The sequence below is a fragment of the Lutra lutra genome, chromosome 16, assembly GCF_902655055.1.
Source record: "Lutra lutra chromosome 16, mLutLut1.2, whole genome shotgun sequence".
Classification (NCBI taxonomy): Eukaryota; Metazoa; Chordata; class Mammalia; order Carnivora; family Mustelidae; genus Lutra; species Lutra lutra.
In genome coordinates, this window is record NC_062293.1 from 25,937,457 (window position 1) to 25,963,931 (window position 26,475).

Below are 26,475 nucleotides of genomic sequence, written 5' to 3' on the forward strand. Positions count from 1 at the left end.
TATTCAGGGAAGCCTTCTTGGAGTGGGTGGGATTTGCACAGGCCTTGGGATAGAGCCACAGAGCCCAAGCTCACTGGCCAGATGGGTTTGGATAAGCCATGCCTTCTGCTCACGCATTTCTCATTTGTAAATGGCAAGGGTTGGACAAAACGACCTGAGGCTCTGGCATCCCACGGCTCTGACATCCTCACAACCCTCCATGTTCCTTCCATGAGGGTGATCCTCCGGGGCGGGGCGGGGGGGGCGGCAGGTAGCAGCTGGTTTTGGTCTAGCGGAGTCCGCCCAGTTTTGTGCACAGACCAGCGTCCTCCCGAGCCCGGGTTGCCCGGGCTGCCACCCCACGCTCAGCCACCGGGCGGCGCGCGGAGACCAGCCACGGGGCGGCCGGAGTCTCGCGAAGACCCGCCCGCGGCCTGGTGGGTGCCGCGGCCCGCCCCTAGCAGCCTTCGGGCCTCCCTCCTGGTCCGCAGCGTCCCGCCCCGGCCGCTAGCAGCTATGCCGGGCCCACGGGCCTGGCTGGGCCGCGGCTTTCTGCTGCCCCGCGCCGGGTGGGGCCTCGCCTTGAGCCGCAGGTACCAGCGGGTGAGTGGGCTGCTGTGGCGGGTCCTGCGCCCAGGGGGCCCCAGGATGGGTCCTCACTGCACTGGTTCTCAGTGCCTGCCCAGCCACCCCTCCTACCTCCTCCCCATGCCAGTCTGTTCCCGCGACGGGGCCCAGGCAATAAGGCCCTCCTTCTCCCCTCTCCCAGTCCCTTCCTGCTGCAGGGCTAGCTCTCCGGGGACTCTCATGACACCACCTTCAGGAAGCCTTTCTTGAACCCCAGTGCTGGGCCAAGGATCCTCAGTCGTGTCACCCTGGGCTGATCTGTCACAGTCCTTATGGCTGCAGGGCCTGTCATTTAGGTCTGCCCTGTGGCACCAGGCTCCCAGGCTGAGCCCCCAGAGGTCTGAGCCAGTTTCTGATTCCCTGGACCACCTGGGGGTCTGGTCTCATAGAAGTGCCCAGGGGGTGGATGTTGAGTGAGAAGGCCCCCAGTGTTGATTTTTCCTCCTGTTGCCCCTCACCCGGTCCAGTCCCAGATCCACTTCTTGCCCTGTCTAGCCACCAACCCCAGGCAACGTCCTGCCCAGATCACCAACCCAGGCCTGCCAGAGAAATACCCTCAGAGCGGCCATCATGGGGAGGGGCTCTGTTGGGGGGGTTGTGAGGGGTGGGGGGCGGAGAATGGAGACTGAAGGACCATTCTACCCATTGTGACTCACCCTGACCTCACAGTCATCATCCTTCCCACCGCCAGGTCCGAGAGGTTGGGGGAGACTAACCTGGCAGAGAGCCCCCAATGAGCCACCTTTCTTCACCCCCCCAAAAACACAAGGGGGAGCACAAAGGCCACGGTCTCCCCCGTGGTTCAGAAAGGTGGGTTGGCCTGGGAGCCGGAGGTTCCGGGAGAGGGGACAGAAGGCAGGGTGGGGTGGTATGGGCCTCTGGGGTAGGCCCTAGGGTGGGGGGTATCGGTAGAAACCCCTCACTTGACCCACCTGCCCATGTCAGGGGTAGCTCCTCCCGGGACAAGGACCGAAGTGTGACGGTCAGCAGTACAGTGCCCATGCCTGTTGGAGGGAAGGGAAGCCGGACCAGCTGCTCCCCATCCACACTCCAGAAGGTTCCCAACCGCCTGATCAATGAGAAGTCACCGTACCTCCTGCAACATGCTTACAACCCTGTGGACTGGTGAGAACCACTCCTGATGCCCTGTCCCCTGGGGGGGAGGCAGCTGAGCTCTCAGCGCCCCCTACACCCTCCTATCTTGGGGCTAGTGAGTGATGCCCAACCCTGCCGGGTCTAGGTACCCCTGGGGACAGGAAGCCTTCGACAAAGCCAGGAAAGAAAACAAGCCAATCTTCCTTTCAGGTAAGGTAGCCACCTTCCCTGGGATGGCAGGAAAGGAGCAGTAGTGGATAGGGGAAGGGTCGTCTGGGCCTGGGACCTCCCAGGAAACCTCCAACCAGACACTGGTACCCCTCCCTGCCCACCATGGTCCCATTCCAGTGGGGTACTCCACTTGCCACTGGTGCCACATGATGGAGGAGGAATCCTTCCAGAATGAGGAGATTGGCCGCCTGCTCAGTGAGGACTTTGTCAGTGTCAAGGTTGACCGGGAGGAGCGGCCGGATGTGGACAAGGTGTATATGACCTTCGTGCAAGTAAGCTCTCTTCCCATTTACCGGGCCGGGGGCTTTCCGTGCACAGGAAAGCCGTGCTCCCTTCACGGTCGCTCTCTCTGACAGGCCACCAGCAGTGGCGGGGGCTGGCCCATGAATGTGTGGTTGACTCCCAACCTCCAGCCCTTTGTGGGGGGCACCTATTTTCCCCCTGAGGATGGCTTGACCCGCGTTGGCTTCCGCACAGTGTTGCTGAGGATACGGGAGCAGGTGGGTGTGCTCCCGGGGAACTGGGGGTGCGGTGGGGACTGTGGGTGGGTGTGTATGCTGACCTCCAGGCCCACCCCTGCCTTCCACAGTGGAAACAGAACAAGAACACTCTGCTGGAGAACAGTCAGCGTGTCACCACAGCCCTGCTGGCCCGCTCGGAGATCAGCATGGGTGACCGGCAGGTGCCCCCCTCTGCCGCCACCATGAACAGCCGCTGCTTCCAGCAGCTGGATGAGGGCTATGATGAGGAGTATGGTGGCTTTGCGGAGGCCCCCAAGTTCCCCACGCCGGGTCCGTGCCTCCCCATGCCTGCCCCACCCCCATCCCAGCCCTCTGATGCCCATCCGGCCCATCTCTTCTGACCCCTGGCTGTGTCATTAACCGCCTGCTTTCCTGACTGACCAGTGAGCTCCTACACCCCCACCTGCCAGGAGCTCTATAGTGAAACCTAACTTCTGGTCTGAGCGGCAACCCCGTGATACTGACCTGGGTAACGAAGTTCCGTCCTCCATGTTGGCCATTGACCTTCAAACCCCCACAGTGTCCTGGGGAGACAGCTTGTTGAGTGAATCCCTAAGCCCAGACTGGCCAAAGGCTTCCAGATCACCCAGATCATTCCTCTGCCCCCCAGCGTCCCCCATGCTCTCACCCAAGCACTCTTGGTACCCACAGTGATCCTGAACTTCCTGTTCTCATACTGGCTCAGCCATCGACTAACCCAGGATGGCTCTCGGGCCCAACAAATGGCCTTGCACACCCTGAAAATGATGGCTAATGGGGGCATCCGAGACCATGTGGGACAGGTGAGAGGGACTGGGCATTCCCTCAAGGGGGCAGCTGGAGGCAGAGGGGTGGGGGGCAGAGGCTGGGGTCGGCCTCCAACCCACGTCTTGCCTGGCACAGGGTTTCCACCGCTACTCCACGGACCGCCAGTGGCACATCCCCCACTTTGAGAAGATGCTGTATGACCAGGCACAGCTCGCGGTGGCCTATACGCAGGCCTTCCAGGTGACCCCTGAACCCAGCCCAGGGCAGAGACTTAGGCTGTCCACCTACCTCTGGCTGCCTCTCCAGGGCTTTCTTGGGGACTTGTGGCCCCCTGCTTAACTTCAGCCCTAACTCCCTCCCATATGCCCAATCTCCCTCCCCACCCTCCTGGGAGAACGCTGACTGCCCTCTCTGTACCCAGGCCACCCCAGAGACCTCTGTTTACAGTCTCCTTTCTCCCGCCTCAGATCTCCGGTGACGAGTTCTACTCCGATGTCGCCAAAGGCATCCTGCAGTACGTGACTCGAAGCCTGAGTCATCGGGTGAGTGTCCACTGAGGCAGGTGGGCCTGGCTGCGGGAGGGCTTGGGGCCTCTGCTGCCCTCAACACTGGGGCTGGCCAACTCTCCTCTCCCCCAGTCTGGAGGTTTCTACAGCGCAGAGGACGCAGACTCACCCCCAGAGCGGGGCATGCGGCCCAAAGAGGGTGCTTTCTATGTGTGGACGGTCAAAGAGGTTCAGCAGCTCCTTCCTGAGCCTGTGCTAGGGGCTACCGAGCCTCTGACCTCGGGCCAGCTGCTCATGAAGCACTACGGGCTCACAGAGGCCGGCAATATCAGCCCGAGTCAGGTGAGGATGCTTGGGGAGAGGGGAGGGGCCCCAAGGTACGGCAGGGGAGGGGGCTCCCTCTCACAGGGGCTGTTTTCCTCAGGACCCCAAGGGGGAGCTGCAGGGCCAGAACGTGCTGACTGTCCGGTATTCGCTGGAACTGACCGCTGCCCGCTTTGGCCTGGACGTGGATGCCGTCCGGACCTTGCTCAACACGGGGCTGGAGAAGCTCTTCCAGGCCCGGAAACATCGGCCGAAGCCACACCTGGACAGCAAGATGCTGGCAGCCTGGAACGGTGGGGTGGCCGGGCCTGACACCCTATTCCCACTTACAGATTTATGCTTCGAGAAGCCCCTTGTAAATGTCAGGAACCTGCTAGATACCAATTCTCCCTTTAACCGGTTTATCACCCCCAATTTACAGATGAGCCAACTGAGGCTTGAACAGCTTAAGTGACCCACCCCAGGTCATGCGCAGGGAGCAAGAGCTCTTACCCATTCACCCCATTGCTCCAGAAAGGTGTTAGGTCTTTGGGGGTGGGGGTTGGGGCAGACATACCTGGAAGTGCCCGGCTAGCTTCTCACGACCAGCAGTGTCTCCTCACTCCAGGACTGATGGTGTCTGGCTACGCTGTGACTGGGGCTGTCCTGGGCCTGGAGAGGCTGATCACCTATGCCATCAATGGTGCCAAGTTCCTGAAGAGGCATATGTTTGACGTGGCCAGCGGCCGCCTAATGCGGACATGCTATGCGGGCTCCGGGGGAACCGTGGAGCACAGGTCAGGGGCGGGGCAGCCTGGGAAGGCTTGTCTCCCTGGGCATCCCAGGCCTATCTCTGCCCCTCTCCCTACCCCTTGGTAGGCTCCAATCCCAGCTCTGCCGTCCGCTCGCTGTGAGCTCTTAACTTTCCTGGACTTTCCTTAACTTTCCAGTTACTCACCCAGGAAATGGGCTAAAGGCACCCACTGCGGAGGGAGATTATGAGGGTCCTGGCAAACGGCCTCCTCTGGGAAAGATGCTCTCTCCCAGGGCCTGACTCCAGCCCCTTCCCTAATGCCTGTCCCCCCAGCAACCCGCCCTGCTGGGGTTTCCTAGAGGACTACGCCTTCGTAGTGCGGGGCCTACTGGACCTGTACGAGGCCTCGCAGGAGAGCTCCTGGCTTGAGTGGGCTTTGCGGCTGCAGGACACGCAAGACAGGCTTTTCTGGGACCCCCGAGGTGGCGGCTACTTCTGCAGTGAGGCCGAGCTGGGGGCCGGTCTGCCCCTGCGTCTGAAGGACGGTCAGTGGTGGGGGTGGAGCTGGCGTGAACCCCATTAGGGCTTGGTTTTCCCTGGGGAAGGAGGCGTAAGTGAAATGTAGTGGTAAAGAGCCAGTGTGGGTTCACATCGCCACCACTTACTGACCAGCTGACTTGCAGCTGTTCTCATTATATTCCAGACCCTCAAGTTTCTTAATATGTGAGACAGAGCTCACGTTGGTACTATCTTACAGGGCGGATATAGAGATGGATTTAGCCATTCGGTAGAACACACTGGGTAGCAGTAACTGAAGGACTTGGATTCACATAGCACGCAAGGCTCACCCTCACAAAATACAGCATAGCAGGGGAAATGCGGTAACAGATGATAGTAAGGACTAACACAAGAGTGCGGGGACGGATGCGTAGTTACAACATGAGTGCCATCGGGAAGTAGGCGCCCGGGCCCCTTCTGCTTTAGTACGATTCCCCATCACCGGACGCGCCTGGTCTGTTCATGGTCTCTTTCTTCCAGCTCCAATGTAAGCATCTCAGGAGCAAGAATTTTCCTTTTCCTTCCACAGCCCCAAAGTCTAATGTCGGCTTGGCACATAGCAGGTGCTTTGTAAATGGTAGCCAAAAGAGTGAAAGGAACTGGGGAGAGAACAACAGTGAGGCCCAACTCAGCTAGGGGAAAGTCCGATCAAACCTGGGACAGGCATCGTTGAGCCAAGAGTTAGGAGAAGCCTGGAGGATGGAGGACGGAGGATGGGGCCAAGGCCAGCAGAGCGGAGGCATCCATGGGGGCAAAGCTGGATCCCTGCAGGGTCTTATAGGCAAGGAGTGGAAATCTCTGAAGGGTTTTAAGTAGGTTGTGATCTGGTCCAGTAAGGTCTAGGAATATCATTCTGGCTGTGCACAAGGGACCTTCAGAAGGGAGCAGGGGGACCTGGGTGACCAGTTAGGAGGCCGTTAGTGGCATTCAGTCCCGACGAGGGCTGGCCATGGACAAGCTGGAAGTATGAGATGGGGAGAAAGCAGTGGGATTTAGGTCCCTTCTGGCCGCAGACCCAGTGGACTCTGGGTGGATTAGAAGTGGGGGGTGGGGAGGGGCGAGGACGATGTCTCTCCGGCTCGAGCAGCTGGATTGAGGGGTCCACAGTGAGATGGGGGAGCTGGGGGGGCCAAAAGTTCACCCTGGAGCAAATGGCTGAGAGAGCGAAAGCTCAGCAAGCGTTGCTGGTGGCCTTCCCCATCCCCCACCACCATGGCCACAGTCCCAGGGGCAGGGTCCCGGGACCTAGCGACCCTCCCTCACTGCCCCCACCCTGCTGCCCCCCTTGCAGACCAGGACGGCGCGGAGCCCAGTGCCAACTCCGTGTCGGCCCACAACCTGCTTCGGCTGCATGGCTTTACGGGACACAAAGACTGGATGGACAAGTGTGTGTGCCTGTTGACCGCCTTCTCTGAGCGCATGCGCCGTGTCCCCGTGGCATTGCCTGAGATGGTCCGCGCCCTCTCGGCGCATCAGCAGACCCTCAAGCAGGTATGTGTGTGTGTGGGGGGGGTGAGGGCACTTGTGCTGGGACCCTGGGTGGGAGGGGGCTCTGGAGCTGCAGTGGGGGACGGGGACGTAGGGTGGGGCTCCTGGAGCTGTCCCCCAGAGCTCAGGTCTGGGAGTGTGTGGCCGTCTGGGAGTGTGTGTGCAGGTGTCTCCATGGGGACATCCATAGGACCGTTCTACGCAGCGGAGGTACCTGAGTGCACACACATCTGAGGAGCCCGGGGCTCTGGCACGGCCTGTTACTGGGGCTCTTGGCGCGGGGAGGGGGGTGCAGGGGCTAGGTATAGGTCGCTCTGGCTGGCGAAGTGTTTCTCTGTAGGTCTCCATGTGTCTGTGTAGTTGGCTCTGCCAGCGTGTGTGCAGGTCTCTGCTTATCTGTGTGCAGGTCTCTATTTGCCTTACTGCTGCGTGTGCACATCTAGGTGCGTGTGGCCCTGGGGGCATGTGACTGTGTGTGTGCAGGCCTGCTGAGTGTGCGCTGGTGAGTGCTTACCGGTCTGCATTTGCCTGTCTGCACGCGCATGACCCGTGTTCAGGCTTGCCTGCTTATATTTGCATGTGTGTGCCCGCATACCTCTGCGCACATGTGTGTGTGTGGTGCGCTGGGGTCTGTGCCCCCGGCTGCATCTCCCTGTGCTCATATCTCTGCCGCTGTGTAGGACCCCGTCACTTTGTGTGTTCCTGGGTATGTGTGTGTACCTCCAGGCAGCCAGCCTCCTGGCAGCTGGTCTGTGCTCCTTCCTGGGGCTACAGTGCAGCGTGGCGGGAGAGTGGGGGAAGTCCTGGGGTCTGGGCCAGCTCCCTACACCTGATCCTGGAGTTACCCTTCTGTTCTGACCAGATCGTGATCTGTGGAGACCCCCAGGCCAAGGACACCAAGGCTCTGTTGCACTGTGTCCACTCTGTCTACATCCCTAACAAGGTTAGAATCTGTGAGCCCAGCCCTGGCCTCCAACTCCCCTGCCCGAGCCCCCACCCCTCTGTACCTCTCCACCATTCCCTTCTCTGGAGGCCTGGGAGCCGAAAGCCACATGGCCCCGCCCATGTCCCAGAGCCCCCCGGGGACCATCTCCACTGCTGTTCCCACAGGTGCTTATCCTGGCCAACGGGGACCCCTCCAGCTTCCTGTCCCGCCAGCTGCCCTTCCTTAGTACCCTGCGGCGGCTGGAAGACCGGGCTACGGCCTACGTGTGTGAGGACCAAGCCTGCTCAATGCCCATCACGGAGCCCTGCGAGTTACGGAAACTGTTACACCAGTGACTGTCTCAGCCACCTCAGGCGAGGGTGGGAGGCTGAGCTGCCCCACTGGCAGGAGACTCTGGCCTGGTAGGGCCCTGCGCACGCTGCGGCCGTCCCTGGGCACCCTGTCACCTGGGGCCCTTGGCCACCCTCACAGCTCCCCACATGGGCACCCACTCTGGAATAAACCGAACAGCGTCCCGCGGGAATCTCGGGGCCTCCGCCTTGCTTGTGAGAGGGGGCCACCGGCTGACCCCTCCACCTTCTCCAATGATGCTTCCCCAGTTCGTGGTCATTGTAACTTTAATGAAACTCAGGGCAGGGGCGCCCGTAATGACCACTGGGTGGGGGATTCGCGTATGGACTCACCCTGGAGAGGCTAGGCCAATCCTGGCCCTCTACGGGATTTGGAAAGGGGCCTGCCCTGCCTTTCCCACTGATTCCTGTTTTAAGCTGGGGAAAGGGGCAGGGGGATGCTTTAAATGAGCGTTCATTTTTCAGGGAATGGTGACATTGGCATATGCTCTGGTACATCACAGGAGCTGCTGTTCTCGGGGCCAGGGATGTTTACTTTGGGGTTGTCCATTCAGCTCCCAGCCTTATCCCAGGATGGAGCCAAGCAAGGCCTCCCTGTGGGAGGTTAGATGTCTGTGCCCCTCCTTTCACACAAACCAGTCCAAGGAGGGTTCTCTGTCATTTGGAACATCTACTGGGTTGGAAGTGCTTCTCCAAATCTGAGTCCTTCCTGCTGCAGGGGAGGCCGGTGCTTTCCTCAGACCACCTCCTGTGCCTTCAGATGCTCACAAGTCCTCCCCTTGGTATCTTCTTTGCAGACCCCAGAAACCCCACCTAGCTTCCACCTGGGGGAAGGCAGCGGGAAGCGTGCTTCAGACCGGGTGGGTGTAGCGGGATGGGGGTGACAGGCAGGGAAAGGGGAAGGAGCTGTCTCCCTCCCCACACCCTTCAGGGGTCTGCTTGACTCTGGGGCAGCAGGGGTGCCCAGGCTCAGTAGAACAGACAGCCAGAAGAAGCTGCTAGAGATAAGACTCGAATGGGGAATGGGGCTGCTGCTTGTGGGGATGACAGCAGTGGGGAGGAGTCGGAGACCAAATTGTCACTGCAGGGTCTGCACACAGTCACACACAGCCACACACAGTCAGTGGGACTAGGCTCAGCTCTGACTGGGCAGCTGGGCCCTAGATGCAAGCCACCGGCCCATCTGGAGGGGATTAGAACTCTGGCCAACAAGGTCAGGTGGCCCTTTTCTGGCTGGAGCCTGCTCAGCCTCGGGCAGGAAGTCTGAGGCTCCGGCAAGTGGAGCTGGGTCTGGGGGGCGGTGAGAGGGGAGCGGGGAACTGGTGAAGCACAGGTGGCCTTTTTGGCAGCACCAGCCCTGGCTCTGGAAAGTCTAGGCAGTTTGCAAAACCCTCTGTCTCCATTTCACTGACCCTCACGAGTAAGGTGACAAGGCAGGTGCCTCTGACCTCCTCTAGATAGATCCTCAAGGCCCAGAGAGGGTCAGAGGCTAGTCTGAGACCACAGCACACCTGGTTCTTCCCGAGGTCCTCAGGAGATTGTAAACACTGCTGAGCCTCCCTCTTCCCCCAGGAGGCACAGGCACGGCTGTGAAAGGGGCTGCATTTGGTGTGTCCTCTCCTCTCTAGCCAGTCTTCCCTCTGCTCTGTGTCCTCTTTCCCTTTCCCTGGTACCAGGCATGCGCTCGACAAAGGGATTCTGTAACAAGTTCAAAGGAAGGCGTCAGGGCCTTAACAGGTCAGGCTTCCGGGAGAGCTAGCATTTTCTGACAAGGACAAGGCTGAACAGCAGTCTTGCTCAGACACGGGCTGTTAGGTCTGCTGCCTCTCTTCCCTTGGTCGGTCCCTCTTGTGTAGGCTCCCTGCTCTACACAGGGCTGTCCTGGAGGAGATGGGGGCCACCGCCAGGGGAGACGGGACCTCCCGGTTGGAGAAGTCACTTCACTAATTTCATCTATCTGAGCCTCAGTCTTATCTAAAAAATGGGACAACCACCACCCCACTCCCAAGGCTGCAGGTGACGCCATGAGATAATGTATCCTCGTCGAGCAGAGCGTCTCACAGATGGGAAGAGTGTCTCAGTTCCTGAGGGAGCCAGCCAGGCTGTGCGGGAGGTGTAAGGGGGAGAGGGCTGGAAGGGGCTGGAGGGGGGCTGGCAGAGCAGGCCCTATGCGAAGGCTGTCCCTCAAAACCAGACATCATCATAGAGAACACGGAGGCCTGACTACTCTGTGAGGAAACGGGGGCCCAAGGAACTTCCTGTCCCTCATCCTCCCCCCTGACCGAGGTTACTCACTCGTCTAACAAAGGTTTATTAAGTATTGAGTCCGTGCCAAGCTGGACTGGACTAGGCTCTGGAGAGCAAAATGGACCCTTGGTCTGAGGGAGCAGAGAGCCCAGAGGGACAGACCATCATTTCATGACTACACACATGAGCAAGTGCCATGAGGTTCCAGATTCTTGTCTGGCTCAGGACTGTGCCCTCAGCACCTTGGCACATAGTAGGCACCACAGCACTTGCTGAAAAAGGCTGCTCTGAGGAGGCCATGGCAGAGATGAGATTTGGAGGGTAGGAACTCAAGATGGCTTCATCCCTCCTTTTGCTTCTCTGCAGGTCCTGCCTCCCTCCTCCCCTCAGGGGAAGAGAGCATCTCTGACTGGATGTCGGAGTCCCCCTGGGTGCCCCCTCCCCCAGGGGCCAGGATGCCTTAGGTGGCAGGTCATCCCAAGTCCTAAATGTGTGTTGGCCCCACACCCTGGCTTCTCTCTGAGTATGTTCTAGAACAAAGGTCAGCCCAGAGACAGGTGGCCCAGGTATTGGATAGAGGTGTGGGGCCTGCCGACCACCAGAAAACCTGACCACCCGGCTGGGCGTGTCTCTCTCCGCTCCTCGTCCCCTCCGCAAAGATGGGATGATTAAAGTCACTACCTCCCGGTGTCTGCCCTGGGGCTTCTTGACCCTGTCGGGGAGGGGCAGACGGACTAGGCAGACTGCGGACCTGCGGGAGGGACCAAGGTGTCAGACGCGTGGAATGAACCAGAAATAGGCCCCTCTCCCAGAAGACCGCTGAGAGTTCGAGCCTGGCAGGGCACACGCGGAATGAGAGCAGAGACTCCCGCCAGGAGGGAAAGGCACTTAAGGGATCTGCTCATTAGCATGAAATGCAAATGAGCTCGGCCTCATTTGCACAACTCAGCGCCGGGATTCGGCGAAAGGGCAACCCGGGAGGCTGCAGCGGCTTGGCCCTACCCACTGCACTCCCTGCAACCCGCCCTCGAGGGAGCTGAGACACCCACCCTAGGCGGCCGGTGGCGCTCGGGGGCTGCTGGGGGGGGGGGCGCACCGACTTGGGAGTCGGTGGGGGCGGGGTGGACGGCGGGGGAGGGAGGTCACCCGGTCCCTGCCTCTGCCTCTCCGCAATGGCGTCAGCGCCCCGAAGTCTCGGGACAGAGAACAGACTGACCTGCTTGGTTTCGTCACCGTGTCTACCTTCTCAGAGGTGGGAAGTGCTCCCCGACGCCTAATGTTAGATGCCCTCCGCGCCCCACCTCACTCCAGCGCCCAGCACTCCCGCGGCGCTTTGCTCCCGGGCACCTGCAGCCTTGTGGGCGGCGGGGAGAGAGGGCTGGAGCTGACTGAGCCCGGGGACGCGGGGAGATGGGGAGGGGTGAGGCCCAGGCTGTGCACGTGAGTGAGGGCGCGCGGAGAGCCACAGATCCTCGAGGACCCGCGCCGGGTAGAGGGGAGGTGTGCGCACGGCCTCCCAGCCATGCTGGAAATCCAGAGGGAAAATTGAGGCACGGAGTTGTGGGGGTGGGGGGCGGTTAGTGAGACTCTGCAGGTCGAGACTCAGAAAGCCCAGCTCCCTGCTTCCACCCCCTCCCACACACTCGAGGCCCCTGCAGGTCCCTTCGCGGGAGCCTCTCTCTGCTCCTCGGCTGCTCTGGGGGGCCCGGGCCCTGAGACCGGCATGACCTGTCTGAGGCCACGTGTTCAAGCGCGAAGCCCCAGCGAGAGAGCCAGAGCCTTCAAAGGATCTCTAACGGCAGAGGGGATGAAGCTCAGGAGTGCCGACGTGAAGTCAGGGTCAGCGGGTCAGGGTCAGCAGGTCAGGGTCAAAGTCGCATTAGTGGACCTGGGAGAGGGGTTTACAAGGCCAAGAGGTTGCTGGAAACCACGCCCAGACCTTGCTCGCCCCTGAATTCCCTTGGCTCCTCCCATTTCCACAAGACTGCCCCCCCAAACCGAAGCCCTACCCCTGGGACGTCCTGCTCCGCTCCTCCCCTTCTTCGGTCCTGCTCCCAGGTTCGACTCCAGGGTGGGCGATTTAATCAGGTGGAGAGCCAGGATTTCGCTCTGGGGTCCTGGTCACACCCCACAGCCCGGCCGCCAGCCTCTCTTCTTCTCCAGGCCCTCCCAGGGCTGAGCCCCACCCTCCGGCTGTGGTCCAATTCAGGGGTCGTGGACAAAGGATACCCCGGGGTCCGCAGCGCTATCCCAGGACCCGGCGCGGATTACTCTGATTCCCCGGGGCTCCCTCCAGGGGAGTCCCAGAGACCCCAACGACCAATAGGAAAGTGGGTTCGGTCTGGGTAGCCGTCTAATTGGCTCTGGCCTTCGGGAGCGGACCCAGGGGCAAGGGGAGGGGAGAGGGGCGGTCCTGGGCTTCGGGGTGGGAACCGGATTCCAGCTGTGGTTCTCTCCCCCGGCGCCCCGCCCTCACTGCCACGGCGGCCCGCCAATGGGCGCGCGGCTCGGGGCCGACGGCGCGCAGCGATTGGCTGCGAGGCTGGCTGGGGAGAGGCGGGGCCGAGGCTTGAAGTTGGAGTGAGGGATCCAGCTGTGGTGTGAGCCGGGTTCCTCGCCGCCGCTTTCGCTTGCTCGCTCCGCGTCTCGGCCGGAGGAGGAGGCAGTGGCGCCGGCGACAGCTACGGCAGCGGCAGCCACCGCGGCGGCTGCGGCGGCGGCATCTCCGCCTCCACCCCCGCCCGGGACGGCCCCCCACCGTCTCCCCGCCCCTCCCGGACCGTGAGCCCGCCGCGGGGCGGAGGAAGGAGCCGCCCCCCAACCCCCTCCAAACCCACCCCAAAGAGATCCCTCCTCCCCTCCCCCCGCCGCCGCTGGCGCGGAGCCGGGACGATGCTGACCCCTTAGATCTTGCTCCAGCTGCGCCGCGGGAAGAGGGGGCGTCCCCTCTTATCCCCCGCTCTCCGACCCTCTTCTCTCCCCCCCTCTCCCGGCCGCTTCTCGGAAGGTAGCGCCGAATCGGGCGACCGGAGCCTGGGCGCGAAGCGAAGAAGCCGGAACAAAGTGAGGGGGAGCCGGCCGGCTGGCCCGGGGGTCCCCAGGAGCCCTGGGGAAGCGGGACTCGCGCCGGGCGGGGCTTCCCTGCGACCCGGCGCCCCGCGGGCAGCATGCCCCTGCGGGCAGGGGGAGCTGGGCTGAACTGGCCCTCCCGGGGGCTCAGCCTGCGCCCTAGAGCCCCCCAGATGAGCCCCCGCCGGGGCCCCCCGGTGGCGTGAGGACACCTCCTCTGAGGGGCGCCGCTCGCCCCTCTCAAGACCGCCTGGGGCCCCGGCTGGCCAGAGGATGGACGAGGAGGAGGATGGAGCGGGCACCGAGGAGTCAGGACAGCCCCGGAGCTTCATGCGGCTCAACGACCTGTCGGGGGCCGGGGGCCGGCCGGGGCCGGGGTCGGCGGAAAAGGACCCGGGCAGCGCGGACTCCGAGGCGGAGGGGCTGCCGTACCCGGCGCTGGCCCCGGTGGTTTTCTTCTACTTGAGCCAGGACAGCCGCCCGCGGAGCTGGTGTCTCCGCACGGTCTGTAATCCATATCCTCCAGGGCACGACGGCCAGGCTAAGGGGTCCGCAGGGGGGCGGGCCGCGCCGCCGGAGGGGACCGAAAGCCAGGTGAGTCGGAGAAGTGAGCTGGAAGGTGGGCAGAAGCGGGGGGGGGGTTGCTAAGGGAGGGAGGGGGCTTCAGAGTGGGTGCGGAGACGGGAGCAGGTTTGGCTGATACCCCAGACGAGCCCCACCTCGGTACACACACCTCAGTCCTCCTTGGGGGGCTGGGATCCAGGCCAGGAAAAGAGAGGAGACGTGCCCCGCTGGTTTGTAGCTGGACGCTCTCCAGATGTGGGCAGGGGAGGGTCGTCATCCTCCAGATGTGGGAAGCTTCGGGAGCCTGGGAGCTCTACTCCGCCCGCCGCCCGTTAGCGAGCTGGGTTGGGTTTCCGAGTTTGGGGGGTGGGGTGGGGAGGAAGCTGCGGGGACGGGGGAGGGGGGACTGCGATCTTCTGGGTTTCCCTCCGGCCCCCGCTCCAAAGTTTGAGGTGGATTCTAGGGTCTGCTCCCCGCCCCCAACCTGGTCTTCGAGGCCGGGGGTTTCTACTGACCCAGAGGGAAATGTTGGGGGGCGGGGACCAAGTCCTAACTCCCCCACCCCCACCCGCGGGTTGGAGGCACAACAAGGAGATTCCGGCGGCGGCTGATGTCAGGGGCGCAGAATGAGAACAAGATGTGGTGGTGAAGGGGAAGCTGTCTGCCCCCAGGGCTGGAGTTGAGACCCTTTCCGCTGGAGCCCACTGCCCGGAGTTCCTCCCTTCTCCCCAATTCTTCATTCAGCGCGGGGTGCTTTGTGTTGGGGTTAGGGAGTTTTGTGCTAGATTTTTTTTTCTTGTGGAGGGAAAGACTGTGTCGAGAGCTTTGACCAGCGGGGGATGGGATTAAGTGGGTCCAAGTTACCCTGTCACAAATAGAGTGCTCCCGCCTGATGGTGGGGCAGGTATGTGAGACCGCAGCCTTGGAGAAAGTATTGGGGGAACAGTGAGGCTGGAAGCTGGTTGGCTAAGGAAGACTCGGGTCCAGCACCCCCGGCTCTACTCCTTGCCTGGGTTTGTGGAATGCAAGCCCCACATTCTGGGGAGGTAGATTTGGCACTGTCGCCTATCCTCCGCCTGATCTGGAGTGATAGGGGAGACCCCAGCCCCCTGAGCCCCCTGGCTTCTCCCCCAGCCCCTAGCACAAAGCTCCAGCTTGACTGATGCAGGTTTCCCAGGCTCCGGGGTGGGTCCTGTCACTGCCGGAAGGAAAGGGGGGGGTGCGCTGCCATCCCCGGTCTTGACAGCTTCTCCTGACTCCTTCCTCCCAGCTCAGAGGCTCTTTTGGCCCCGGGTGGGAGAACTCAGGTTTCCCTTAGGCTTTACAAAGCCTAAGAGCCCAACCAGGACTCTGCTTTGGGGAAGGTGGGGGGAGCTCGGTGCCGCCCTCACTCTCTGCAGCTCTGCTGCCTCTAGTGCGCAAAGCAGGGATGTGAGCTTGTGTCCCCCCCCAACCCCCACACTCTACACCCCGCAGGTTTTTAGGAAGCTCCCCTCGTTACACCCTATCTCCATCCCTTACCCCTTCTTCTTTTCTCTCTGAGCTGCAGAGAGAGAGGTAGGGGGTCTCAGAGGGGTCTGATTCCTCCCCCACATCTGCACCCCTACCCCCCAGGCCCCTTTCTCCATGTAGAGATGGACATGGGGAACAAATGTCTCTGAGAAGACGGGTTCTGGTTATCTCTCCTCTCTAACCTTAACCACGTACCCTCTCCATGAATGGTAAAAAGCCCATCCCCCTCTCCTCTTCCTCAGGAGTCCAGGGAATGTAGAGAGATCTCTCCTTTCCCTCCCCCTCTAAAACAACCATATCTCTCGGCCAGCATCTTCCCACCTGCCCTAGCTCTAGGGGCTAGTGAATGGTCTGGGGGCAGATTCCTTCCTTGAGGGGCTCTGAGAGGGAGCAAGTGGAGAAGGCTGGAACGAGGAAAGAGAGGTGGGACCCCAGTGCTCTTCTTGGGGGTGGAGGAGCAGGCTCACGTCTGGGGTAGTGGGTGTCTGGGATGTGGGCCGGCGGCGTCACTAGGCCTAGACAAGTCACTAAGCCTGGGTTGGCTGAGGATGGGTTGAGAACAATTTTTTTGGCCAAGGGGGTGCCTGTGCTGGGTCCCACAAATCCTATCACACCTGAGTGTCAAGGCGAACCTGTGTTGTCATCACCGGAGGGGCTCTGAGCTATCTCTTGGACTTCAGTCTTTCCCATTCTCTCTTTTTGGTACTAGTGAAGCTTCCCTTGGTTCCACGAGGTTCCTTGCACCTCTGAGTCTGAGGGACATAGGGACACCTCCCTCACTAACTGAAGCTAGTCAGACTTTTTTTGCCATTTTTCTCAGCCCCTCCTCCTGTAGCCGCTAACACACCAGGTTTCCTAGAGAGGAGATCTAGACCCAGGTAGGAAGTAGTTTGCATGGGTGTGAGTGTGTGTGGGTGGGGGGGGGAAGGGAGGGCAGCAAAAGGAAGAGAGGCTCAGAAGTGCCTGTGCTGGTACTGTGAAGACCAGGGGCACTCCCATCAGTAGGGTCCCCCTCCTCCCCGGTTATAGGGGAGCGAGTTGGACTTTCCAATATGTGTTTCTTGAAGTGGGAGGGAGTGCATCGCCCCTCCCGGAAAGGAGATCCTGAGCATCCCTCTCTGGTTGTTGTGTCACATCTGGAAGTTTGTGTAGGAGTTTCCCCAAGCTCAGAGCCCAGCACAGCTTTTTCTCATTTGGAAATCACAGACTGGCATTTGGGATGCCGAGAGGGGGAGTGAGAGGGGGGCCAGAGGGGGAGAGAAGGGAGCCTGCCAGGAGTAGGGGGAGGAGAAGGGGGAGGCCCGAAAGGCAGGAGCCCTAATGGCTTCCAGAAGTGAGGGTGAGTGTATGACTGCATCACTGTGTGTGCGTCTGCAGGGGAGGGGGCACCAGGAATTTCTGGAGTTTTCCTTGCCACTGTCCCAGTGCCCCAAGTTTGCCTGTTTCTCTTACCTAGGGAGAAATCTCCATTTTGGTCCTCAGAGGAAATGGGAGGGGGTGTTCTTCCTGTGCCCTCACCAATTCCCTCCTCTCATTTTAAAACCCAAGACTCTCCAGAGGGGGTGCTGAGGAAGAGGGCTAGGGAACTGAACGGGACTGGGGGAGCAGAGCACCCCGTAGCACTCCTGCCCCAGGCCCACCTTCCTGCTGGGTTACACACCCACTCGACTCCACGGAACTGTTGGGGGACTCCCCATCACCCACAGTGCCAGCTGGAGCCATTCCTGGGATTACCCCTACCACTCAACCCCCCCCACCCCTCCTCGCTCCCGCTGCAGCCCTCACCCCACCCTGCCTGCCTCAGCCAGGGTGGCGACAGACACAGCTGCTCACACGTGTGTGTGTGTGTGTGTGTGTGTGTGTGTGTGTACGCTCACACACACACACACAGAGTCACAGACGTTTGAATCAGATTTCTGGCCTATTTCCCCTTCCAAAGATTCCAACAGGCCGGCTCTCTTGTGTCTCTGGGTCTCACATCTCTGTCTCTGGGTGGGGCCAGTTGCCTTTCTTCGGGCTTCAGTTTTCAGTTCAGCTGGAAACCTCTCTCCCCACACGCCCACAGGCTGGAGCGGAGGAGACCACTGGGAAACAGGCTGTGGGAGTGGGGGCTTGGCTGGGGGAACCCCCTTTCCGCCTCCCCAGTGCTGGCCACACTGCTGAGCCCCTATAGTCCACACCACCCCCCAGGAATGCAGAATCCCCCCCATAGATGGCAGCCGCTCTGTGGCTCTGTGGGGTGGGTGAGACAAGGATCCCACCTTCCCAACTCATACTAGGAGGCCAGGATTCCTGGGTCTAGGCCCATTTCCTCCTCAGTGCTCCTCTGTCTCAGATTTCCAGGCTCCAGTTTGGGGAGTGGGGCAGCCAGAGGGCCTGCTTCTCTTCTTAGTCACGCCCGAGCCCCGGTGCCCCTGAAGGTGCCCCAGTCCTCCTCCCTCCTGTCCCCACCTCCCTCTCCCTTACAGCTGCCAGGCTAGGCAAGGGCTCTAGATAAAGCCCCACAGAGAGGACTGAGTTGTACAGATAACATGCTCTAGTTCTCCTGGAGGGAGAAGAGGAGGAGGGATGGAAGTGGATTTCCTCACCCTGCCATTTCCTTTTTCTCTGCTTTTGATGGTGGGCTGTGGGGAGAAGAAAGAGCCTCCCCTCTCCTACCCACCTCCCCCTTTGGGATCCACTCCAGCCCGGACAGTTGCCATAGCAACAGTAGACATGTGACTGCACAGGTCTCTCATAGTCACTATGGCAACCAGTGTCTCCCGTTCCCTTGGTTGCCATGGGGATTTGTCACATGGTTTCCCCCCAACCTGATAACCTGTGGGTCTCCTACTTTCTCTTCCCTGTGTGAGGACAAGACAGCAGTCTGGTGAAGGGGAGTTCATGTGTGAGGGGGTCCCTTTAATTGCCATAGCAACAAATCCACACCACCTGGTGACACATCCTCCTGTTGTTATGGCAACAAGGGAACATCACACGGTGATATAAGGCCATGTTCCCAAGGAAACGAGCCTTACCCTGAGAAGGGTGAAAGACCCCCATCCTCATTAATTATTTCTGTTCAGATTGTCCCCCAGGTCCCTGTGCCTTGGTATCTTCCCTGTCCATTAACGGTTACCTATAGGGATGGGGAAAGGTAGAGAGCAAACAGGATGAACCTGAGATGTACTAAATTCCCAAGGGGACGCCTGACAAGGGGTTTCCATGGTCCAGAGCTGGAGATGGGGTTATTTGGAGGCAGAATCTAGCTATAAGAGGCCCCAGGGTGAGCATGTAGAAGGTGGGAACAGAAGGAGTCCCAGCCCCTTTGTGATGTCCCTTCCGCCCCCTCCCCCATTGTTATCAGTGTATCCCTGTTGAGGCAGACAAGACAGGAAAACATGACAGGAGATCCAGTGGCTTCTAAGCAGGGAGACTGAACGATTGATCAATTCATTCATTCATTTGTTTGTTCGTTTGTTTCCTCCACATATCGTCTGCCACATGCCAGGAGCTACTGTCCCCTTCATAGGGGATACGAGCGTGTATCTGAGTGTCCCTGCTTCAGCAAGGGGGATGAGACTAGTGCACAGACGGCATGGGGCATGGCGGCATCCCTGCCGTTCAAGGGGTCCAAATAGGTGTTCCAGGAGCCCCTCTTCCCAAGAGAACTGCCCACAGCCCCCCTTGTAGAGATAACTGCTCATGTGGGTCCTTTCCCTGCAGAGAAGAGGGGGCTAGCTTGGGGAATGCAGACCAGTTCTTGAGGGTAATTGTGTCCTTCCCTTTCCAGAGAATCACCCCAAGACAGCTCCCTCCCCATCCTCCTTTTTCCAGGGTGACCCCTGGCTGACCCCCCTTCTGGGGAGACGTCCATTCGGCTCAGGTTCCACTCTAGAAAACAGCTCCAAGGAAACAGAACACTCTCTTGATTTCCTCCTTCCATCTACTTACCCCCAAAACCTAGAACTATTTTTTTTTTTTTTTTTACTCTTATTCTGGTGAGGAGGAGGTGGAGGCTTGGAAAACTCCAGTGCCTTGCCTGTTTGGGTGCCTGTCGGTGGGAAGGGATGTGAGGGCAAAGGGCCTAAGTGGCAGAGAGGCCTAGGAGGGGATCGAGGGTGTCCTGAGCTGCCACGGAGTGGTGTGGCCGGGACCAGCTGGGAGGAAATTCCTGGCGTCCCGGGACAGAGCCTTTGCACTCCAGAAGTGAGGTTATGACAGGAAGATTCCCCTGCCCTAGGTCCTCTGTGCCCCAGGGTGGCTTGGTGGGTCGTGCGGTGGGCTGCCACAACACCCTCCACCCCCCTCCCTGAAGCCCCTCCTTTGCCCCGTCTCCACTCTCCGCTCCCTTCTATCTTCTTTGTTCTCCCCACCCCATATTTCCTTTAGAAAAAGAGGATGCTGGATCACTTCTCTGTGGGTCCCACGTCCAGACCCTTCTAAGGTCCAGAACCCACTTCGGACGTTCTCCCATTGATGGGCTGGAAGTCAGGCCCTTACTAAAATCCACCCCGTGGAAAGACTCGCAGTCCGTGTGTGCAGAGTACTGTCTGCTCTGCACGGGGTGGGGACTCCCATCCAGCCCAGGGCCTGTTATGCGGTGGGTCCTCATTGTGTCAATGCAGGAGTGTGTTTGGAGGCTACCTGAGGGCTCCAGGAGGCCAGGGGCAGGGTGGGCACTTGGAGAGGGGGTGACAGGCTCTGGTGCTGTGGTGGAGAACAGTTACGGCTGGGGACCCTCTTGCAATGGACCCTCTTGCGCACCCCTGCCCGTCTGACCGGTGCCTGCACGCTCCCGCCAGCCCCTCCCCTGGCCACCGGAGCCACTGTGGCAGCCGCTGTCCCAGATTGGAAGCTCGGACGCCTTGGTCCCATTGCGGCTTCTCCCGTGACCTTCAGCGTAGGACTTGGGCTCTCCCGGGCCTCCGTGCACTTGGGTTCCGGGGAAGAAAGTGATCCACCCCGGATACCTCTCGGGGCTGTTGTGAGCATCAGATGTGGCGTGGCGCGAAAGCGCTTGGTAAACTGTAAGGCAGGCATAATCCGACTTTAGGTTTGTGTCACACATTCACTGCATTCTCTCATTTGCTTCTCACATCTTCCCCGGGAGGTAGGACAGAAGAGGATTCAGATTCAGCAGCACACTCTTGGTGTCTGGCATTTCCACAGGCACGATTGATTTTATCCCCCAAATGGCTTGTGCAAATAGTCAGGGTATTTGTGGCTTTTCCTACTTTATAGCCGAGGAAGCTGGGTGCGGAGAGGTGATGGCCAAGATGGGCCTGGGCCTGGGCTTGGGCTCCGGCCTGGGCTCGGTCAGACACGTGGGCCCTGTTTCAGATGGCTGAGGGCGGCGGGGGGTAGTGGGGGGGTTGGGGGGAAGGTGAGAAGCAGGAGGTGCTGGGGTGGGCTGGGGTGGGGGGCGCAGGTGCGGCTGCAGCCTCTGCCAGCTGTTTCCTTGACCGACCCCCCGGATACCTGGTTTGAGCGTATCAGCATGTTGGTCATCCTTCTCAACTGTGTGACCCTGGGCATGTTCCGGCCATGTGAGGACATCGCCTGTGACTCCCAGCGCTGCCGGATCCTGCAGGTGAGTTGGGGGGCATTGGGGGAGGGGGCATCCTGAGTTGAGTAACTGCTGAAATGTCTCTGGGAGGGGCCCTGCCCCCGCTGGTGGGGGGAGGGAGTGGGGGGGTTGTTCCCCCCCACCCCCCAGTTTCAAAAGCCTCTCATTCCCACACCAGGCCTTTGACGACTTCATCTTTGCCTTCTTCGCCGTGGAGATGGTGGTGAAGATGGTGGCCTTGGGTATCTTCGGGAAAAAGTGCTACCTGGGAGACACTTGGAACCGGCTTGACTTCTTCATCGTCATTGCAGGGTGAGGACCTGGGCTGGAGGTGGAAGAGCAACGGCCGATCAGTCCCTGCCCCAGGACCAGGGTCCTAGGCCCCAGCACTGCCCCCCCCCTGCCCCGCCCACTTCCAGCCGTGCTTTCTCCTGGCTGTCCCCTCAGGGTCTGAGGCGGTCTTGCCTGTAAAGCTCGAGCCCTTGCTTCCACGTCCTCCTCTGTTTATTCTTCCATGGGGATATGTCCTTGGCTTGGGGGTGGCCTTGCCCCCAGACAGAGAGCTGGCTCTTCGGGGTCCCTTGGTGGAGGAGAGGGAGGAGTCAGAGGTTTGCTGCCGCACCGCAGCAAGATTCCTCACCGACCTCTTTTGACCCCCACGGCGGCCTCAGACTCAAAGGGCCTCCCTTTGGGCCCCTCCCTGCAGGATGCTGGAGTATTCGCTGGACCTGCAGAATGTCAGCTTCTCAGCTGTCAGGACAGTCCGCGTGCTGCGACCGCTCAGGGCCATTAACCGGGTGCCCAGTGAGTGACCCCTTGGCCCTCAGCCCCTGGATGGAGAGCCCCCAGAGGAAATCTGGAAACCCCAGATCCCACCCCTTCCTCCTGACCACTCACCGGCCTCATCAGGGCCTGGCAGTCCAAGGCAGATCTCATCAGACAAGGGCTCAGTGGGGAGCTGGGGCTACTGGAGCCAACGGAGCCCCCACACTGGCCTGTGGCCCTGGGAGAGTTACCTGAAAAGACCGTCCCCCTTATTTTAGCCTGATTTAGGGGTCAGAATCTCAGACATGTCTCAAATGACTCCTTCCCTTCAGCTAGAGGACAGCTCCCTCCAGGGGAACAGGGGTGAGTGGGAAGGGGGAGGAGAGGTGGGTAGGCCAGGAGGGGTGGGTATAGCGTGTAATGGTGTTTTCTAGCTAGAACAGCCTTTCACGCACTCGGGGTCCCACGAGTGAGACCATACTAGCCACACTGAGCATGACTTCTCTCCAGACAAGGCCACTCCATGTCTCACCCTCCGCCTGTGTCCCATTCCTCCTTCCCACCCCCTTCCAACCCACTGCCGCAACTGACTGCGGGACCATTATCTAAATTAAACCGCATTGGTTTCCTGAGCCAGCCAAGCTTTGGCAGCTCTAGCTCCCCCTACATCCTGGCCCCCCCCACCCTTGCTCAGGCCCCCTTTGCAAGTCCCCAACCTACACAGGCTGCAAATGGTCTCCACCTCGGTCCCAGGAGTCGGGAGTGGGGGATAGGAGCATGTTTCTGGGGCTCTGTGCCCGATGTAGCGGCAGCCCCCTGTGCTGTGTGTGTGTGTTTGTGTGTTTGTGTGTGCATGTGTGTGCGTGTATATGAGATGCGGCTGCCTTTGGGTGGGCAGTGCTGCTCCGTGTCCTCCGGGCTTCGGGACGTTAGTGTTAACAGGAGCCCCAGACAAGGGGCACACCCGCTCTCACCGCCTCTCCCACCCCAGGTGATGGCTGGCAGATTTATAGGCCTCTGTCTAACCACCAGTGTAATTCCCTTAATGCAAACCCTGAGGAATTGATCTCAGCTGGAGCCCAGAGGAGCTGAAGGAGTTTGAGGCTGGAGGAGGGGGTGAGGGACTGAGTGAGAAGGCCGGGCTTGAAAGGCCAGGCAGGACGGCTGCAGGGCACCAGGAGGGTTAATCAGCTGTTGCCTAGAAGCTTCTTCCTCTGGAGGGGCAGGGGGGCCATGAGTGGCATTTGGGGGGTCAAAACCAGCCATTAGAGATCTGTGTGCATAACAAGGGTTTGGTGGCCTGGGGGTGGTTCAGAGCAGGTGGGGTATGGAATGGTGTGGAATCCTGGACCTGGAATGAGGAGCCAGGGCAGTATCTCCAACAAGTCTGGAGGGGGAGGGGCTCTGGTGGCCTGCTAATTGATGGTCACTGGAGAAGATGGCCTTGTGTCTCCTCACCTCTGATGTGGGGCTCTGTATCAACAGAGAATGGACCCAGCAGGGGGCTCAGAACCATAGCGAAGCTCAGGGGGTCTGGACCCTTGCTGAGGGTCTGGCTTTCGAAGTGAGGTTGCTTCCTTTCGGACCTTCCTCCTGGAGTTCTCTGCCTCAGTTTCCCCAAAGACTGCAGTAGTGATAACTGATGACTTAGGAAGTTCAGGTGACTGTGTCAGGTGAGAGGCGTGTGTGTGTGTATGTGTGTACATTGGGAGGTGGGATCTAGAAGTAGAACGCCGGGCAGCTCTGTGATATTGGACAAGTCCTATCAGTTCTCTGAGCCTCCTCGATCCTCCACTGTGAGCTGAGATGGTGTGGGGAGTTAGCAGGGGTGTGGTGCAGGAGAGAGGAGCTTTGGAACCCTCGAGCATTCTGGCTCATCCTTGGTGGTCTTATGTGCTGATTCATACGGATGGGGCAAGAGGGACGGTGGGCAGGGGCTTGGGGCTGCCAGACCTGCCTGTGGAGTTAGAGGTGTCCATTGGTCTCCCCTCCAGCTTGAACTGGGTGTCTCTGCCCAGGAAACCCCTATGGGCCCCCTCTGGGTGTGCTGCCAGGCCCGTGGCAGCTGGCCTAGGCTGGCCAGCCTGGCACCCCCAGCGTGGCTTCTGCCCCCACAGGCATGCGCATCCTTGTCACGCTGCTGCTGGACACATTGCCCATGCTGGGCAATGTCCTTCTGCTCTGCTTCTTCGTCTTCTTCATCTTCGGCATCGTTGGCGTCCAGCTATGGGCAGGGCTGCTTCGTAACCGATGCTTCCTGCCGGAGAATTTCAGCCTGTGAGTGTCGCCCGGGATGGGGAGGGGGGTGGGGACCTATGGTTGCAGGGCTGGGACCCACCCCAGTCCCCACTGCCGTTGACATCGCTGACTGCACATCGGTGACACATCTGGTTCTCAAACTTGGCTACACATTGAAGTCATCTGGGGAATTAGAAAAAAATTCCTGAGGCGTGGGTCCCCGATTTCATTGGCCTGGGGTTCAGCGCGGCCATGGCGATCCTTACAAGCTCCTCCGTGAGCCTGGTGGGCAGCCATGTTAGAATACTGTCGCCCTAGGGCATAACCTTCCCCAATCCCGACTCTGGAATTTCACCCTCAGTCTGCACACTCCCAGTGCCCTCCAACCCACACCCAGAAATCCCTGCCCCCGGCTGCTGCACGCCTAGCTCTCGTCCCCGCCCAGCTCACTCTGCAGGTCTCACTACATCCACGCAGCTCATCCTTCCTGGGGTGTCTCCCTGGAGACCCCTGCTCTCAGATCCTCCCTGTCCCCCCTGCAGCCCCCTGAGTGTGGACCTGGAACGCTATTACCAGACGGAGAACGAGGACGAGAACCCCTTCATCTGCTCTCAGCCGCGGGAGAATGGCATGCGCTCATGCAGGAGTGTGCCCACTCTGCGCGGGGAGGGCGGCGGCGGCCCCCCCTGTGGCCTGGACTATGAGGCCTACAACAGCTCCAGCAATACCACCTGTGTGAACTGGAACCAGTACTACACCAACTGCTCTGCTGGGGAGCACAACCCCTTCAAGGGCGCCATCAACTTCGACAACATCGGCTACGCCTGGATTGCCATCTTCCAGGTGGGACTGCCTGGGCACCGAGACGTTCCGTGGAGCGCAAGCACCAGGACGCAGTCCTGTCTTGGAGCAGGCGGTCCTCAGGGCTGGGAGGGGGCTGGGGCCTCTGAGGAGATCACAGGAGGATTTAGCCACCCCCACCAAGTCCGCCTCTCCCTCTGCGCCCTCCCCAGGTCATCACGCTGGAGGGCTGGGTCGACATCATGTACTTTGTCATGGATGCTCATTCGTTCTACAATTTCATCTACTTCATCCTCCTCATCATCGTGAGTGATTCCTTGGGCCCCTGTGGGAAGAGGGGTCCTGGGGAAACAGGTGGGAGGAGTCCAGAGAGGGGAACGCTAGCTTGGTCTCAGGATTGGTCCCTCAGAGACTCAGGTAAAGAGGGCACCTGTCATGAGGAGTCAGGAGTAAATCAAGGTCAAGGCTTGGTTCTATCACTTAGTACCTTGGGCAAGTCTTTCCCCATGAGCCCCCCCAGCCCCACCCTAGGCCTCTGCTTCCTTATCAGTAAAATGGGTGATTCTCAACCCAGAGTGTATTGGGAAATAGCAAAGCGTGGTCTTGTTTTCACGAGGTATAGGGAAGCACTACTGGCATTTGGCTGGGGGGCTGGGGAGAGACAGTAAGCGTCTTGACATGACTGTCCTGCAAACAGAATCATACCATCCAGACTCCCTGGCATTCAGTGTTGAGAAACACTACACGACCTCTTGTTGTTTCCAGCTCAGAAGCTCTAAGGCTTCACAAGGGCAGAAGACAGAGTCAAGGGTCCCCATGTTTGATGCTTGTCATCCCTACCATTCCCAGTTCATAACTGATCTGCTACTACTGGTAGTTAGTATTTTTTGAGCACTTACTATGCACCACTCCTACTCTCAACACTTTTTATGTGCTGGTGCCTTTAGTCCTCACCACGATCCCATTATCATCTCCATTCTGCAGAGGGGAAACCCACGTTTCCTCGTTTGTCTGACCCCATCATGGGTTCCACGTGTACAGTGGATGGTTCTGGCCGGGCAGGGGAGGTGGGGCAAGCTGGGGGTGGGAGTTGGGGGGGGCATCTTCTAAAGGAGGACTCTGAGCTTCAGAAGCCCAAGAATTCAACCCCAGGCTACAGGCTCCAAGCCCAGCCCTTCTCTAGGTCACCAAGAGGACAGAGTGACAGTTCTCCAAGGGACAGAGCCAGAGCGAGGGACAGATACTGAGAAAGAGAGATTAAGACAGAGATTAAGATCTACTCAGGACCTAGGGCAAACTCTGGAGAGAGATGGAGACCTACTAAGACAGCTCTGGGAGAGAGGCAGAGGGTGGGTCCTAGGAAAGAACCAGTCATCCAGGCCATGCCCTCTTGCCCCTTGCATGTGGACGAGGGGCCAGGTTTGGTTCCTATTCCCATCCCCCACCATCACCTGGGGGGCATCGAGGTCAGCATCTCTAGGAAGCGTGGTCTTTTCAGTATGCTTCTCTCTGTGAGTTTGGGGGAGGGGAAGGATGCAGACAGGGTGGTAAGGGGCCTAGTTTCCACCCACACACCCGTGAAAAATCTTCCAAACAGCTCTCTGGAATCATATTAGTGAAGCTAAT

The 26,475-nt window shown here is 59.9% G+C and overlaps 2 protein-coding genes across 41 annotated transcripts in view; both read left to right on the forward strand.

Moving 5' to 3' along the window:
• The first annotated feature begins 480 nt into the window (after positions 1-480).
• SPATA20 (spermatogenesis associated 20) lies at positions 481-8,278 on the forward strand. 2 transcript variants are annotated; one of them, XM_047709160.1, is made up of 17 exons: positions 559-582; positions 1,298-1,416; positions 1,552-1,731; positions 1,847-1,911; positions 2,050-2,204; positions 2,289-2,432; positions 2,522-2,723; positions 3,105-3,235; positions 3,336-3,440; positions 3,668-3,742; positions 3,839-4,048; positions 4,131-4,323; positions 4,638-4,806; positions 5,097-5,308; positions 6,613-6,812; positions 7,672-7,752; positions 7,920-8,278. In XM_047709160.1, the coding sequence occupies exons 2-17, from the start codon at positions 1,340-1,342 to the stop codon at positions 8,088-8,090; spliced, it is 2,370 nt and encodes a 789-aa protein (XP_047565116.1). In that variant the 5' UTR covers positions 559-582; positions 1,298-1,339; the 3' UTR covers positions 8,091-8,278. The 2 variants fall into 2 exon arrangements, with proteins under 2 accessions (XP_047565118.1, XP_047565116.1); XM_047709162.1 differs by lacking the exon at positions 1,298-1,416 and having other exon boundaries at positions 481-572.
• Positions 8,279-12,964: 4,686 nt separating this feature from the next.
• CACNA1G (calcium voltage-gated channel subunit alpha1 G) overlaps positions 12,965-26,475 on the forward strand; it is a 61,973-nt gene continuing 48,462 nt past the window's right edge. For all 39 annotated transcript variants that reach the window (XM_047708188.1, XM_047708203.1, XM_047708210.1 and 36 more), the window contains exons 1-7: positions 12,965-13,936; positions 20,958-21,069; positions 21,224-21,357; positions 21,752-21,849; positions 23,928-24,087; positions 24,591-24,891; positions 25,062-25,154. In XM_047708188.1, the coding sequence (XP_047564144.1) occupies positions 13,695-13,936; positions 20,958-21,069; positions 21,224-21,357; positions 21,752-21,849; positions 23,928-24,087; positions 24,591-24,891; positions 25,062-25,154 (1,140 nt within the window). In that variant the 5' untranslated portion in view covers positions 12,965-13,694. The remainder of the gene's footprint in view (positions 13,937-20,957; positions 21,070-21,223; positions 21,358-21,751; positions 21,850-23,927; positions 24,088-24,590; positions 24,892-25,061; positions 25,155-26,475) is intronic.